This window comes from Pituophis catenifer, unplaced genomic scaffold (assembly GCF_029215685.1).
Source record: "Pituophis catenifer annectens isolate HBS135680 unplaced genomic scaffold, rPitCat1.0.hap2 SCAF_4, whole genome shotgun sequence".
Lineage (NCBI taxonomy): Eukaryota > Metazoa > Chordata > Lepidosauria > Squamata > Colubridae > Pituophis > Pituophis catenifer.
In genome coordinates, this window is record NW_027256884.1 from 37,359,941 (window position 1) to 37,373,998 (window position 14,058).

Consider the following 14,058-nt stretch of genomic DNA (forward strand, 5'->3'; position numbering starts at 1 on the left):
AAATAGTGATCACATGATCCCAGGATCCTACAACCATCGTAAATACATGCCAGTTGCCAAACACCCAGACTTTGATTGGTGAATGTGTGGATGCTGCAACGGTTGTAAGTGTGAGGACCAATTATAAGGCATTTTTTTCACTGCCATTGTAACTTCAAACACTTGCTAAACCGTTGTAAGTCAAGAATTACCTATATCTCACTAGGTTGTTAGAAAATAGGTTCAGTAGAAAATTCTCAGTTGGTGACTTAACAAAAAAGTATATCCTGATACTTTGGAGTAGATAATAACATCCTTTAGCATCCAAATTTCCAAAAAAATCCAAATTTCTAAAATGGGAATCTAATACATGGTAGTAGGCTTATTTTTAGTTCAAAAATCGTTCCAAGTTTTCCAATAAAATGTGTGATAACTGCCCAGAATTTTGTTTAGAAGAGTGCCTAGAAGGTAGCATTTTGGTGGATCAGTACTTTGGTATAGGTTTCTTCATAGTAGCCATTTTGAGAGTAGGCCAGTGCTCTTCCCAGATTTCACCGTGCTTGGGTTCTCATACATTCTCAGCTTTCTAAATATATCAATCATCCCAAACTCCTGATATAATTATCTTTTCTTATATTTTCTACTGACATTCATATTTTCTTAAAATAAATGCAGCTGAACTAAATGTTCAAGTTGTTGGCATTCTTTATTTTACTGAAATATTAAATCTTAGCAGTTGATAATTAAGCATAGTTATTTTTTAAATATGAATAGGTGTCTGGATATTTCTGGTGCTTAAAACATCCGTTTTTTAAAAGAGCTTTTGAATGTTTTTTTTTTCCCTAAAGCTTTTGAAATTCTTCCTGCAAAAGTACAAATATTACTTCATGCCCCTTCTTGCCTATTAGGTCTCAAATTCAGTCTACTTCCTCCTTCTGGAGAAAGGAACAGCTTGTATATTACTTGAATTATGGTGTTTTGAAGATGCTATTTTGATTGTCAGTAGAAACCAGTTTACTGGTTAAAAACATTTAGAGTTGCCCTACTCCTTTTTTGACTCTGTCAGCTTTCTAGTTGTGCTTCTGTTCTTGTGCTTGTAAAATGTGAATCATCATCCTACAGCCAGATTTCTTGGCATTCTCCATGATATGGTTAAGCATTTTCATTACTTGTAAAATTTTTCTAGAGCTAGATTTTGATATTGTTAATCTTGCTGCTACATTTGAAAATCTAACTGGGTCATGTTAATTGTGCCTTTCATCAATGCGCTATGTGCCATGAGCTGCCCATGTACTATTTGAAATAAATATTTTTAAAAACTGCCTTCTGGAGTTTTAACTAGAAAAAGAAATGGAAAGTTTTGCAGAAGGGCTGGAAGTATTTGTATTAGATAAATACAACTGGAAACAAGTGTATATAAAACTAAACAAAAATGCTTTTTATATGCAATAGTTTTAAGGATAGAATATAATAGAATTCTTTATTGGCCAAGTATGATTGGACACACAAGGAATTTGTCTTAGGTGTATATACTCTCAGTGTACATAAGGAGAATAAAATACATTCATCAAGAATATGAAGATATGAAATTAAGTTGATATTGTACATGATAACAGCAGCGAGATTATTGATAGGTAAATATTGGAAAAATGAAGCTTTACCCACTATTGAAGAATGGACTTTGAAGATGGCCAGCTTTGCGGAGATGGCGAAGATTTCAGCATATTTAAAAGATCGCTCACAAGAGACTTATGAATGGGAATGGAAAAAATGGATAGATTATGTGCAGAACAAATATCAAGTTAGGAAGTACCAAATAGTTTTTCATTGAAAGTATTATATAAAAATAGAAATGTATGAATATTGTGAGGGAAAAAAAATTTTTTTTAAGGGGGTTTGAGGGGTTCAAGTTCTACAAAAAGGGGATTTTGATGGGATTATATTTTGTGGAAGTCAGGGGGGGAGGGTTAGGGGGGATTTGGGGGGGGTTAGGGTGGGGTGTGGGGGGGGTGGGATGGAGGGGGGAAAAATGGGGTGAAAATGTAATTGTAAAACTTTTGCAATAAAAAAAAGAATACGAAGATACAACACTTAGTGATAGTCAAGGTTACTAATAAGCTATCAGATCATACTAGGAAACAAAAACAATATAATTGAAAGATACAAGCAACATGGTTATAGTAATAAGTGGGAAGAGATAGATACTAGTAAGGAAGAGAAGACTAATCGTAATATAGTCTTAGTAAATTATTTGACAGTGTTGTGGGAATTAGTTGTTAAGCAGAGTGATGGCATTTGGGAAAAAACTGTCCTTGTGTCTAGTTGTTTTGGTGTGCAGTGCCCTATAGTGTCTTTTTGAGGGTAGGTTGAAACAATTTATGCCCAGGATGTGAGGGGTTTCTAGATATTTTCACAGCCCTCTTTTTGACTCATGTAGTTTACAGATCCTCAATGGAAGGCAGGTTGGTAGCAATTGTTTTTTCTGAAGTTCTAATTATCCGTTGAAGTCTGTGTCTAGTCTTGTTTGGTTGCAGAGCCAAACCAGACAGTTATGGAGGTGCAGATAACAGTCTCAATAATTCCTCTGTAGAACTGAAATCAGCAGCTCTTTGGGCAGTTTGAGCTTTCTGAGTTTGTGCAGAAAGAACATTCTTTGTTGAGCTTTTTTGATGATGTTTTTGATGTTAAGTGTCCATTTTAAGTCTTGAGATATGATAGAACCTAGAAACTTGAAGGACTCTATTGTTGATACTGTGTTGTCTAGTATTATAAGAGGTGGTAATATAGGAGGCTTTCTTCTAAAATCCACCACCATTTCTACAGTTTTGAGTATATTTAGTTCAAGATTGTTCCGGTGGCACCACAAGGCTAGTTGTTCAACCTCCCATCTCATTCATCTTCATCTCATTCATCGTTGTCTTGTTGTTATAATCTGCAAACTTCAGTATTTTAACAGAGGGATCTTTTGAGATGCAGTCATTGGTGTATAGAGAGAAATGGAAAGAGCACACAGTCCTGGAGGCCCCCTGTGCTAATTGTGCAGGTATCTGATATGATTTTGCCTAGCTTCACCTACTGCTTCCTGTCTGTTAGGAAGCTTATGAGCCATTTACAAATGTGGTCAGGTACAGCTAGCTGATTTAGTTTAGTTAGAAGAATATCTGGAATGATGGTATTGAATGCTGAGCTGAAGTCTACAAAGAGGACCCTTGCATAGGTCTTTGGAGATTCAAGTTGTTGTAGGATGTTGTGCAGAGTCATATTAACAGCATCATATATTAACATATATCATACATTAACAGATAGATAGATATACAGCATAATTCCAGCTAACATATAATGGCTATTTTAGAATAGTTTTCTTTTTAATTTTCTGAGGTGTGATAATGATTATGGAGAGGTGTGAAAGTAAATCAAAATGACAGTACTTTTCCTGCAGAATTTTCTTGTGAGATAATATGCAGTAATAGACCTATATATTTTTCTCCTGCCCAGAGTTGCTTTTTGAAATGGGTAGCTATACAGATTTGATCAATAAACAAATTCTTTATTTTATTCAGTTTCCACTTCTCTCATTTTATTTCCTCCTCCTGCAAACTATTACATATGCTTTGTATATACCATATTCTTCCTCATGTCCTTCTAAGAGTGTTGTCACATACCACTTTACTAACCACTTAGTAGAGTTTACATATTAATGTGACTAGAGTATTACTCTACATATTAATCACTAAAGTTTACTTTATTAATCTGTTGGATAGTGGGATTGGAAAGACTGAATGTATAACAGGTATCTTGAATAATTCATACTGGATTAAGAACTACTGAAAAGCTAGTAGTTATCTGCAATAATTTTGCTCCTACATCACAAAATTAAACTTGAAAACACATTTTCTGTGGCATGACTGTAGTTTTGTAGTACATGAATAGCAAAAAGTATGGACATTTTAGCACGTTGAAGAGTAAAGTAGTGCAATTTAAAAAATCTGTACACTTTCTATAAAATCTATCAGGCTTTTTATATATCCTGGAAAATCTATGGGCACAATGATGTTATGCTTTTCCTGGTGTCCTAGAATTGTATAAATGTGTATGTGTTAGAAGCTGCCAGACTAACACAAGAATGGTTAGACTATTTTCCAGAGTACATGACCACAAAAGTGGATTGGATAGTGTTTCCCATCTTAAGTGATAGCTACTACCTGATGCTAACCAACCATGTTTTTATAATCTTACTTGGAATGGGTAGCAGTAGAAGCACAGCTTCTTTGAGGCCAACAGATTCACATGAAACATTATTACTATGTTTTTACCCACCTTTTTATATGGGTGGCAAGATGGCAAACATTTAAATATTGTCTTTAAAACACACTAGGCATTTATAAGTAAAATAAAATCAGTCATTACTGAAACTTGTCTAATATTGAATTTTGTAATATCTTATTGAATGACTTAAATTAATTATAAAAAGTGTAGTAAGAAATCTACTTAAAAGCAATTGAATTTTAAAAAGAATCTTTATTACAGAGATATACAACTCTTCCACAAAGGAGGGATATTGAAGGCTTATTGACAGAAGGCTGTCAGTGCTTTTTTTTTAAAAAAACCCAAACATTTTGTATACACTGATCTACAGTGAGGAGTAAGTTATTTACAGGAATGTACAAGAGTATCTTCATTTCACCAGGTTTGACATTTGTACAAGGTGTTATTTATTGGAGACCAGTTTATTTCACTCTGTATGTGTAGAAAACGCAAAGTGCTTTAGTAAAGTTCCATCCAATGGCTAAAGAGACCACGTACAGCAAGATGAGAAGCGCAAATGGATACAGAAGGATCACCGTGTTCTTCAGGAATGGCAGTGCTGAAAGGGAGCAGAGCTTCAGTAGAAACCAAGACTGCATCTCTTTGTCTCAAGGATAAGAAAGAACAGGAAGGGCTCCCTCTTGTGTGTGAGAAAGCTAATACACTTTCACTAAAAAATACATCCCCAGAGCAATTGTTAATTCTTGGAAATAGGAAGCTTCCTGAAACAAAAACAAACCACTGAAGGAAATGGCAGAGTTTGCACTCCAGGGACTCACATAAATAATTTACTATACTCCAAGGGAGGGAATGGCAAGACAACTATGGAATAAGGAGTAAAAGTAAAGACCTTGAACCTAGCTTCTCTGTGATTACAGATAGTCCTTGACATATGACTGGTTGCTTAACAACCATTCAAAGTTACAATGGCCTACCCCCCCACCCCCACATACTTATAACCCAGTTCTGAAGATGACCTCCTCCCTGACGGTTACATAACTGCATGTCAGGCACTCATGCCCGTGAAAATGGCTGTTTGACAGATAACGATATAACGTTTATACACGCTTGTTTAGGGCCAATAAAACTGTTCCTTCTCATCTGCCATACTAATTTCTTGCTGAAAGATTTACCGCTACTTACCACTGTACCCCAGAAATGTCACATAGATGTAATAACCAATTGCAATCAGCCAGAAAGTATTTCCAACAAAATAGCCAATAGACGATGCTGATAAAATTACATCTGCAAGAGATAATTCAGCCTCAGTATATGACATAAAAGAAAGCAAGACAATAAAAATGTTTCAATTTAAAAATAAATACTTACAATGAATGAAAAATAACTGGATAAAATGCAGGATAACAAGAAGTGGGTAGAAAGCATTCAAATGAACATCAAAAGCATAGCCCCACTCTACATCATAGTCCCTGTTTTGTTGCTTTAGCAAAAATTTATTGGAGATAAACCTTTGGGGGGAAATTCAAAACCTATGTATTAAAATGTGCAATGCTTTATTATTTCAATATAGCATGAAATAACTCTAACTCTCTTTCCTTCTGTGTAACATTTATTCATGTTTTGTAGTACTGTCAAATCCAAATGTGTTTTTGATCTAGAAATCCAAAATAAAATTTACAAGTTCTTTTAAGGAATATTATAAAAGCAAAAGAATAGTTTTGATTCCTTAGCAGAATATTAAAAATACAAATATATTCTTCAGTAAGGAACTCTATTTTTCCATCCACCTCTTCTCAAATCAGGACAAGGGGAAAAAAAATTTCCCATTCTTTCTAATACAGTATGTGCCTATTATATGCCAGAGAATCCTAAATATATTTTTCTAGTCCGGATGGTTTCCATAAACTCTACTGCATACATAAATGTCAAGTAACGGTGATATGGTAACAAGTGAACTCAGAATTAATTTTAATTTTCTATGACCCTCTCCAGAAAGTAAATCCAATATGCGAGTATCACTTATGCTCCGTTGTTCAAAATTTATGCTCCGTTGTCTTTCCTTTTAAAATCTTGAGCTGATACTGGAGTACACTATTAATTTTAAATTCTCTGTTTGGAACTTGCTATTTTTAAATTCAGAAATCTGCATTTTGAGATTATTTTAAAGATACTTACCACATTAAAGTTGCAATTAGAAGGCCAACTCCTACACAGTCTATAAACACGACCCACAGCAGCAGCTTTATCATTTCAACAAATCCAAAGCCTAACACAAAGCCAAATCCTATAGTGGATACTGGAGGAGGAAGATGAACAGCAATGATATATATGATTAATTCAAGGTATACAAGATGCCCTAACTTTGGATAGTCATGTGCTCCTCAAAGTTTTAAAGAAGACTCATTCAGTAATATGCCTCCATCTCCAAAAAAGTTAGTTACTTACAGGTGAAACTCGAAAAATTAGAATATTGTGCAAAAGTTCATTTATTTCAGTAATGCAACTTAAAAGGTGAAACTAATACATGAGATAGACTCATTACATGCAAAGCGAGATAGTTCAAGCCTTGATTTGTCATAATTTTGATGATTATGGCTTACAGCTCATGAAAACCCCAAATTCACAATCTCAGAAAATTAGAATATTGTGAAAAGGTTCAATATTCTAGGCTCAAAGTGTCCCACTCTAATCAGCTAATTAAGCCATAAACCTGCAAAGGATTCCTGAGCCTTTAAATGGTCTGTCAGACTGGTTCAGTAGGAATCACAATCATGGGAAAGACTGCTGACCTGACAGTTGTGCAGAAAACCATCATTGACACCCTCCATAAGGAGGGAAAGCCTCAAAAAATAATTGCAAAAGAAGTTGGATGTTCCCAAAGTGCTGTATCAAACCACATTAATAGACAGTTATGTGGAAGGGAAAAGTGTGGAAGAAAAAGGTGCACAAGCAGCAGGGATGACCGCAGCCTGGAGAGGATTGTCAGGAAAAGGCCATTCAAAAGTGTTGGGGACTTTCACAAGGAGTGGACTGAGGCTGGAGTCAGTGCATCAAGAGCCACCACACACAGATGGATCCTGGACATGGGCTTCAAATGTCGTATTCCTCTTGTCAAGCCGCTCCTGAACAACAAACATCAGAAGCATCTTACCTGGGCTAAAGAAAAAAAGAACTGGTCTGTTGCTCAGTGGTCCAAAGTCCTCTTTTCTGATGAGAGCAAGTTTTGCATCTCATTTGGAAACCAAGGATCCAGAGTCTGGAGGAAGAATGGAGAGGCACATACTGCAAGATGCTTGAAGTCCAGTGTGAAGTTTCCACTGTCTGTGTTGATTTGGGGAGCCATGTCATCTGCTGGTGTTGGTCCATTGTGCTTCATTAAGTCCAGGGTCAACGCAGCCATCTACCAGGAGATTTTGGAGCACTTCATGCTTCCTTTCGCAGACGAGCTTTATGGGGATGCTGACTTCATTTTCCAGCAGGACTTGGCACCTGCCCACACTGCCAAAAGTACCAAAACCTGGTTCATTCACCATGGGATTACTGTGCTTGATTGGCCAGCAAACTCGCCTGACCTGAACCCCATAGAGGATCTATGGGGCATTGCCAAGAGAAAGATGAGAGACATGAGACCGAACAATGCAGAAGAGCTGAAGGCCGCTACTGAAGCATCCTGGTCTTCCATAACACCTCAGCAGTGCCACAGGCTGATAGCATCCATGCCACACTGCATTGAGGCAGTAATTGATGCAAAAGGGGCCCAAACCAAGTACTGAGTACATATGCATGCTTATACTTTTCAGAGGTCCGATATTGTTCTATGTACAATCCTTGTTTTATTGATTTCATGTAATATTCTAATTTTCTGAGATTGTAAATTTGGGGTTTTCATGAGCTGTAAGCCATACTCATCAAAATTATGACAAATCAAGGCTTGAATTATCTCTCTTTGCATGTAATGAGTCTATCTCATATATTAGTTTCACCTTTTAAGTTGCATTACTGAAATAAATGAACTTTTGCACGATATTCTAATTTTTCATGTTTCACCTGTATATAGTTTCATCTTTCCAAGCAAATACTTCCTATTCTCTTGTTGTCAATACTGCTAGTCTGAAAACTAAGACACATATACGTAAAGTGCCTTGGTAATATTTTTGTATTTACATGTTTCTAAATTAATGAAGTAAGTTATAGATAATGGTGTCTTTTTTAAGACTAGGGATGAAATAGCTCAGCAGGTTAGCCTGCTTACCAACAGAGAATTACTGGACATTGGTGTTCCTAGAGTTCAGATACAATGAGTTCCTTCACAAATACTGTGAATCTGACTCTACCGCAATGGTGGGTTGCTACTGGTTCTCCCCCGTTCGGGCAATCCAGTAGCGGTGGAGGTGAGAGCGAACTGGTTCACTCTGACTGTCAGCTGGGCCCTCCCGCCCACCCCTGCGCTATACCTACCTATATTTGCTCGTTTTTAGCCCAGCTAATAGGTGCGGCAGAACGGATTGCCGCACCTGTTGTTCCGAAATGGAATTGCGTGCAAAGCGCGTGCGCGAAGCAAACCAGTGGTAACACCAGTTGAAACCCACCACTGCTCTACTCTAATGGTTTACTCTGGTTGAGCACTACGTAAAACACCAATATTTATTTATATCCCACCTTTACTGTTTTTATAAATAACTCAAGGCTGCACACACACAAAATAATCTTTCCTCCTATTTTTCCCACAAGAACTCTGTGAGGCACGTTGGGCAGGCAGAGTGACTGGCCCAAAATCACCTAACCAGCTTTCATGCCTAAAATTCACGGTCTCCTGGCTTCTAGGCTGATGCCTTAACCACCAGACCAAATTGGTTAGTTTCAGAGGACTCATTACTACCAATATTTCAGGGCACCAAGCTAGAAATACTAATTTCAAGTAGATAGGGAAGTTCTCAGGTACTCACCACACAGCCAGATACTCAGCAACACAAGGAAAGCAGGGTCATCTCTAGCCCACTGGTCTTTTGTTTGTTTCCTATACTGAAAATTTCTGTACACCTTCTGTGGTGAAGTGAACAGATACAACATCTGCCACACAGCAAACTCAAAGTCCATGTGACGAAAATGAAGGAGTCTTCTCAAGTATTTATAGCGCTTTGCCCCAGCTGTGTGTCTTGCTGATGCTCTAGTATTTAAAGATCCATTGCCCTGATCTCGGGGGTTAATTGATGTGGTAGGCAACATCTTGCTAAAGAGAGGGGAAAAAACAATTACTACCAATCTGCCTTCCATTGAGGACCTGAGTCAAAAAGAGGGCTGTGAAAATATTTACAGACCCCTCACATCCTGTACAAAAACTGTTTCAACTCCTACCCTCAAAACGATGCTATAGAGCACTGCACACCAGAACTAGACACAAGAACAGTTTTTTCACTCTGCTAAACAATTCCCTCAACACTGTCAAACTACTTACTAAGTCTGCATTACTATTAATCTTCTCATTGTTCCTATCCCACTTATGACTGTGTGACTGTAACCTTGTTGCTGGTATCCTTATGATTTATATTGACTGTTTCCTAATATGATTGGGTTGCTTATTTGTTCCCTATGACTATCATTAAGTGTTGTACCTTATGATTCTTGACTAATGTATCTTTTCTTTTATGTACACTGAGTGTATGCACCAAGACAAATTCCTTGTGTGTCCAATCACACTTGGCCAATAAAGAATCCTATCCTATCCTATCCTATCCTATCCTATCCTATCCTATCCTATCCTATCCTATCCTATCCTATCCTATCCTATCCTATCCTAGCCTAGCCTAGCCTAGCCTAGCCTAGCCACAATTTTTAAAAGAAGTATATCTGAGCTAAAACTTCAAAGCAGGCACCAGTTTCCACACTGAAATTATAAACCACCTCCTCCCACTTCTAAGTAGTAAATCTTGCTCTGTTTTTTATAAGCATGTATTAGATCCTGTTATTAAACATAGTAGTAGTAGAAAGCCAATCCTCACTTTATCTGTTAAGTATACTCAAAGTGTTAACATACTTGATACAACTGCAAAAATTATTCCTCAAAAGATTCCAAATGAAAAAGTCACAAACTAATGAGAAAATGTTCCACTTCATCCATTTGGCATCACTATTCTTGAATAAGCAGAGAGGTTAAAATTAATACCTCGGCTAAGGTCATCGTTTTATATGATTCTCTGGCTCTGGCAATGATGTGATTCAGTACAAAGAACTCAATACATAAATAGCTATGAAAGAGTTTTACCTATTTCTTGTAAGATTGTTGGTAGGAATAATGCTTGCTAAAAAAAATCCCCTGCTTCCAAGAAATTTGGGAGAATTTCAAGATATATACAGTAAGTATGGCAGGAGTTTGCCATTCCAAAATACTGACAAACAGAGAAAGCAACAATAAATCACTGGCAGTGATTTTTCTCTCTCATTGCCACTCCTCACTAGCCAAAGATTCATTCAGGTACCATAACAAGCCATAGCTTCATGCATGAACCTCAGTCTTCTGCAAACTCCTCTTCCCCTCTTGTACAAGAGAGTTATCTGGTTGATATAGTTCAGACCAAAGGTGGTACTCAGCTAGTTTGGACCGGTTCATCTGAACTGGTAGTGGAAATTGGGAGTGGACCCGCCCACCTGCTTCAGCTCTATGCCATCCTATTTAGGCACATTTTTGAGGCTGGGAACATGCACGGAAGGTGCACCCACGAGCAACGCACATGCATGGAAGGCGGGTGCGCGCACATACACAAAGTGAGTGTGCACACGCGGGGTGAACCTGTAGTAGCATAATGTGAAACCCACCGCTGGTTCAGACCAGTGATGGGATTCAAATTTTTTTACTACTGGTTCTGTGGGTGTGGCTTGGTGGGCATACCAGGGGAAGGTTACTGCAAAATCCCCATTTCCTCCTGATCAGCTGGGACTCAGGAAGCAGAGAATAGATGGGAGCGGGGCCAGTCAGAGGTGGTATTTACCAGTTCTCTGAACTACTCAAAATTTCCGCTACCAGTTCTCCAGAACTGGTCAGAACCTGCTAAATACCACCTCTGGTTCAGACCATTATCTTCTCACACAGGACAAATACATCCTGACTTTGTGAAACACCTCTAAATGATCCAAAGCTTTATTAATTCATAAGATCATTGTGTTGTACAAATGGAAAACAATATATCTGTAAATTATTTTTCTTTCCCGCATAGAAAGGGAAAACTGTGCTGCATGTATGAAGTATACTAGGAGACTGTAGAAAATGACAGCAAAAAGGGAAAGTTAAAATATATAGGTCTCTATAGGGGGAAGGGAAAAAAAAGGATAATGGGGGGGAAAAGAAGGAGTAAGAAATGAAGACATAGGGGAAGAAAAACAAAGTAACAGATGGAAGACCACTATGAAACAATGCTTAAAAATGATAAGATATCTATATCTTATATGTTGTGTAAATGTCATATATGTGTTATAATAAAATTACATTTTTTTTTTAAAAAAAGAGGGAAAGTTCTTAAATTATCTTTGACAAAAACAGGCAACAACTGAGCTTTTATACCTTTTGATTCAATGTAGTAAATCTCAAGTGGCTAGAGAAGGTTTAGGCACAAGAAAACCATTCAGCAAACATAACTGTGGAAGAACAGAAATGAAAGTAAATCAGTACTGTAAAGGAAATGAAAAGCCAGTTGCAGAAAATATAGGTAGTCCTTGACTTAACAACCACAACTGAGCCCAAAATTTTTATGTTGCATAGCGAGACATTTGTTGAGTTTTCTCCATTTTACTACCTTTTTTGCCACATTTGTTAAGTGAATCACTCTAGTTGTTAGTACTGTACTATGGTTATTAAGTTTATCTGGTTTCTCCATTGACTTTTCTTGTCAGAAGGTCACAAAAGTTGATCACTTGACCCCGGGACACTGCAACTGTCATAAATTTGAGTCAGTTGCCAAGCATCTAAATTTTGATCATATGACCATTGGGATGCTACAATAATCATGTGAAAAATGGTCATAGGTCATTTTATTCAGTGCTGTTGAAACTATGAATGGTCACTATGCAAACTGTTGTAAGTCGAGGACTATCTGTACATGTTTGCAAGGTTGTTTTTCTAAGGAAAGGCTAAGTGTGCAATAAAGTAGAGCAGGCTGTGTCTTTGCTGCTAAAGTTTGAAGGGGAAGAATAGTAATCAAGAACAGGAATTAGGTAATGAAAGAAGTTCCTAGAAGAACCCCAAAATCAAATCTGGAAGAAAGCAAAAGCCAAATACTTTAGCACTCTCATCAAGAAAATTATAGGGGCATAGAATAGATCAAACATTTAGCTAATCTAAGTTAAATCTCAGCAATCAGGACAATGCCAGCAACAGCCTGTGGAATAGCCTACAAAACTTAACAGCCTACAAAAATTTAATATACAAAACATATTAAATTCAGAAAGTTAAAGAGCAGGCAAGCTAGTAATATTTGTTCTGCAGGATACAGTCAGAGCATAAAACCAACGCATAAAACAGAGACGTTACACTTAACTTCTAAAAGGAGAACCCGATAGGAAGAGACAGAGGCATTCTGAAAATAGAAGCAAAAAAAATCCCTAAATATCCAAAGAAGAAAAGATCTAAGTGGCTTTGGCTTCAAGAACAGATAGAGGCCAGTCTGTTGAAGAAATAAAGAGAATATTAATCCTAGAGAGGAAAAACCATGACAGATTCAGAAAAGCTCAAGAGAATAAAACAGGAACTGTATTTCTGCAACGACAAAATAAATAAATAAATCAGAGTTCTTAATCGTTTCGTCTGCCATGGTGCTCGACAAATGGAAGGGAGCAGAGGAAGCAGGAAACGAAACACCCGTGGACAAAATCAGGAATACCGTCGGGATATCCCCGGAGGAGAAGATGTGATGGATGGAGGGTATTCATTCGTCTGTTTTGATTCCCTGGATTCGGGCACTTCAGATAAGACAGATGAGAATTATTTGACAAGCCATCGGCTTATAGTAGCCAGAGGCCGGCTCGGAGAGCAGCGGGGAGGGAGAAGGAAAGTGGGGAAAGGCCGCAGGTACCTTTTAAGGCAGGGACGATCGAGGCGGTAGAAAAGGCGGACTAAAAGCTTGCAGGCAGAGAAGGGAGGAAAAGGGGGCGTGGCTCTGTTCGGATACCCAACGTTCTAGAACCCCCGGAACGTTCCAACCACTTTCACCTTTCGCGAGCGGTGACCGCCCACCCCGCCTCTTCTCGTCTGGTCGCTGCGCCGGGAAGGGGGGGGGGGAAACTAAAGACGCTCCCCAGAGGAAAACACCCCCACCCTGCAAATTCTGCTTGATTGCCGCCACCCCCCCCCCCACTACCACCACTCAGACCCTAAGTTGCTGACTCTTCCGTAACTTCCAGCCCCAAAAGTGCCAAAGCGCATGCGTACGCAAAAGACACAGGCTGACCGTGGGACGTTGGCTCGGCCACGGAGTATTTAAGCGCAGGATGATGACGTACACGGACTTTTAAAAAGGATAGAAGGGTCAGTCCTTGAACAGGAATATGTTATAGTGGGTTACGTTGCACGTTTCTTTTTAATTTAATGCTATGATACTACTATAAAGAGGTACTGCTACGTTTTTTTATGCTGATTCTCCAATGTTAAACCGACTGACCGTTGTATTTTTATTTAAAACGTGCAAGACAAATTCCTTGTGTGTCCAATCACATTTGGCCAATAAAGAATTCTCTTCTCTTCTCTTCTCTTCTCTTCTCTTCTCTTCTCTTCTCTTCTCTTCTCTTCTCTTCGTTCAATCTCACTATTCCCTTTCGAAGTAAACA

At 38.1% G+C, this 14,058-nt stretch overlaps 1 protein-coding gene across 8 annotated transcripts; it reads right to left on the bottom strand.

The window, feature by feature from the left end:
- Positions 1-4,477: 4,477 nt before the first annotated feature.
- Positions 4,478-13,580, bottom strand: UNC50 (unc-50 inner nuclear membrane RNA binding protein). 8 transcript variants are annotated; one of them, XM_070942773.1, is made up of 8 exons: positions 13,308-13,580; positions 12,774-12,812; positions 11,801-11,874; positions 9,192-9,475; positions 6,421-6,541; positions 5,614-5,753; positions 5,428-5,529; positions 4,478-5,006 (listed from the first exon to the last, which is right to left on the bottom strand). In XM_070942773.1, exons 4-8 carry the CDS (start codon positions 9,469-9,471, stop codon positions 4,744-4,746), a joined length of 906 nt encoding a protein of 301 aa, XP_070798874.1. In that variant the 5' UTR covers positions 9,472-9,475; positions 11,801-11,874; positions 12,774-12,812; positions 13,308-13,580; the 3' UTR covers positions 4,478-4,743. The 8 variants fall into 8 exon arrangements, with proteins under 8 accessions (XP_070798874.1, XP_070798872.1, XP_070798873.1 ...); XM_070942771.1 differs by lacking the exon at positions 12,774-12,812 and adding an exon at positions 13,116-13,194; XM_070942772.1 differs by lacking the exon at positions 12,774-12,812 and having other exon boundaries at positions 13,445-13,580.
- Positions 13,581-14,058: the final 478 nt, after the last annotated feature.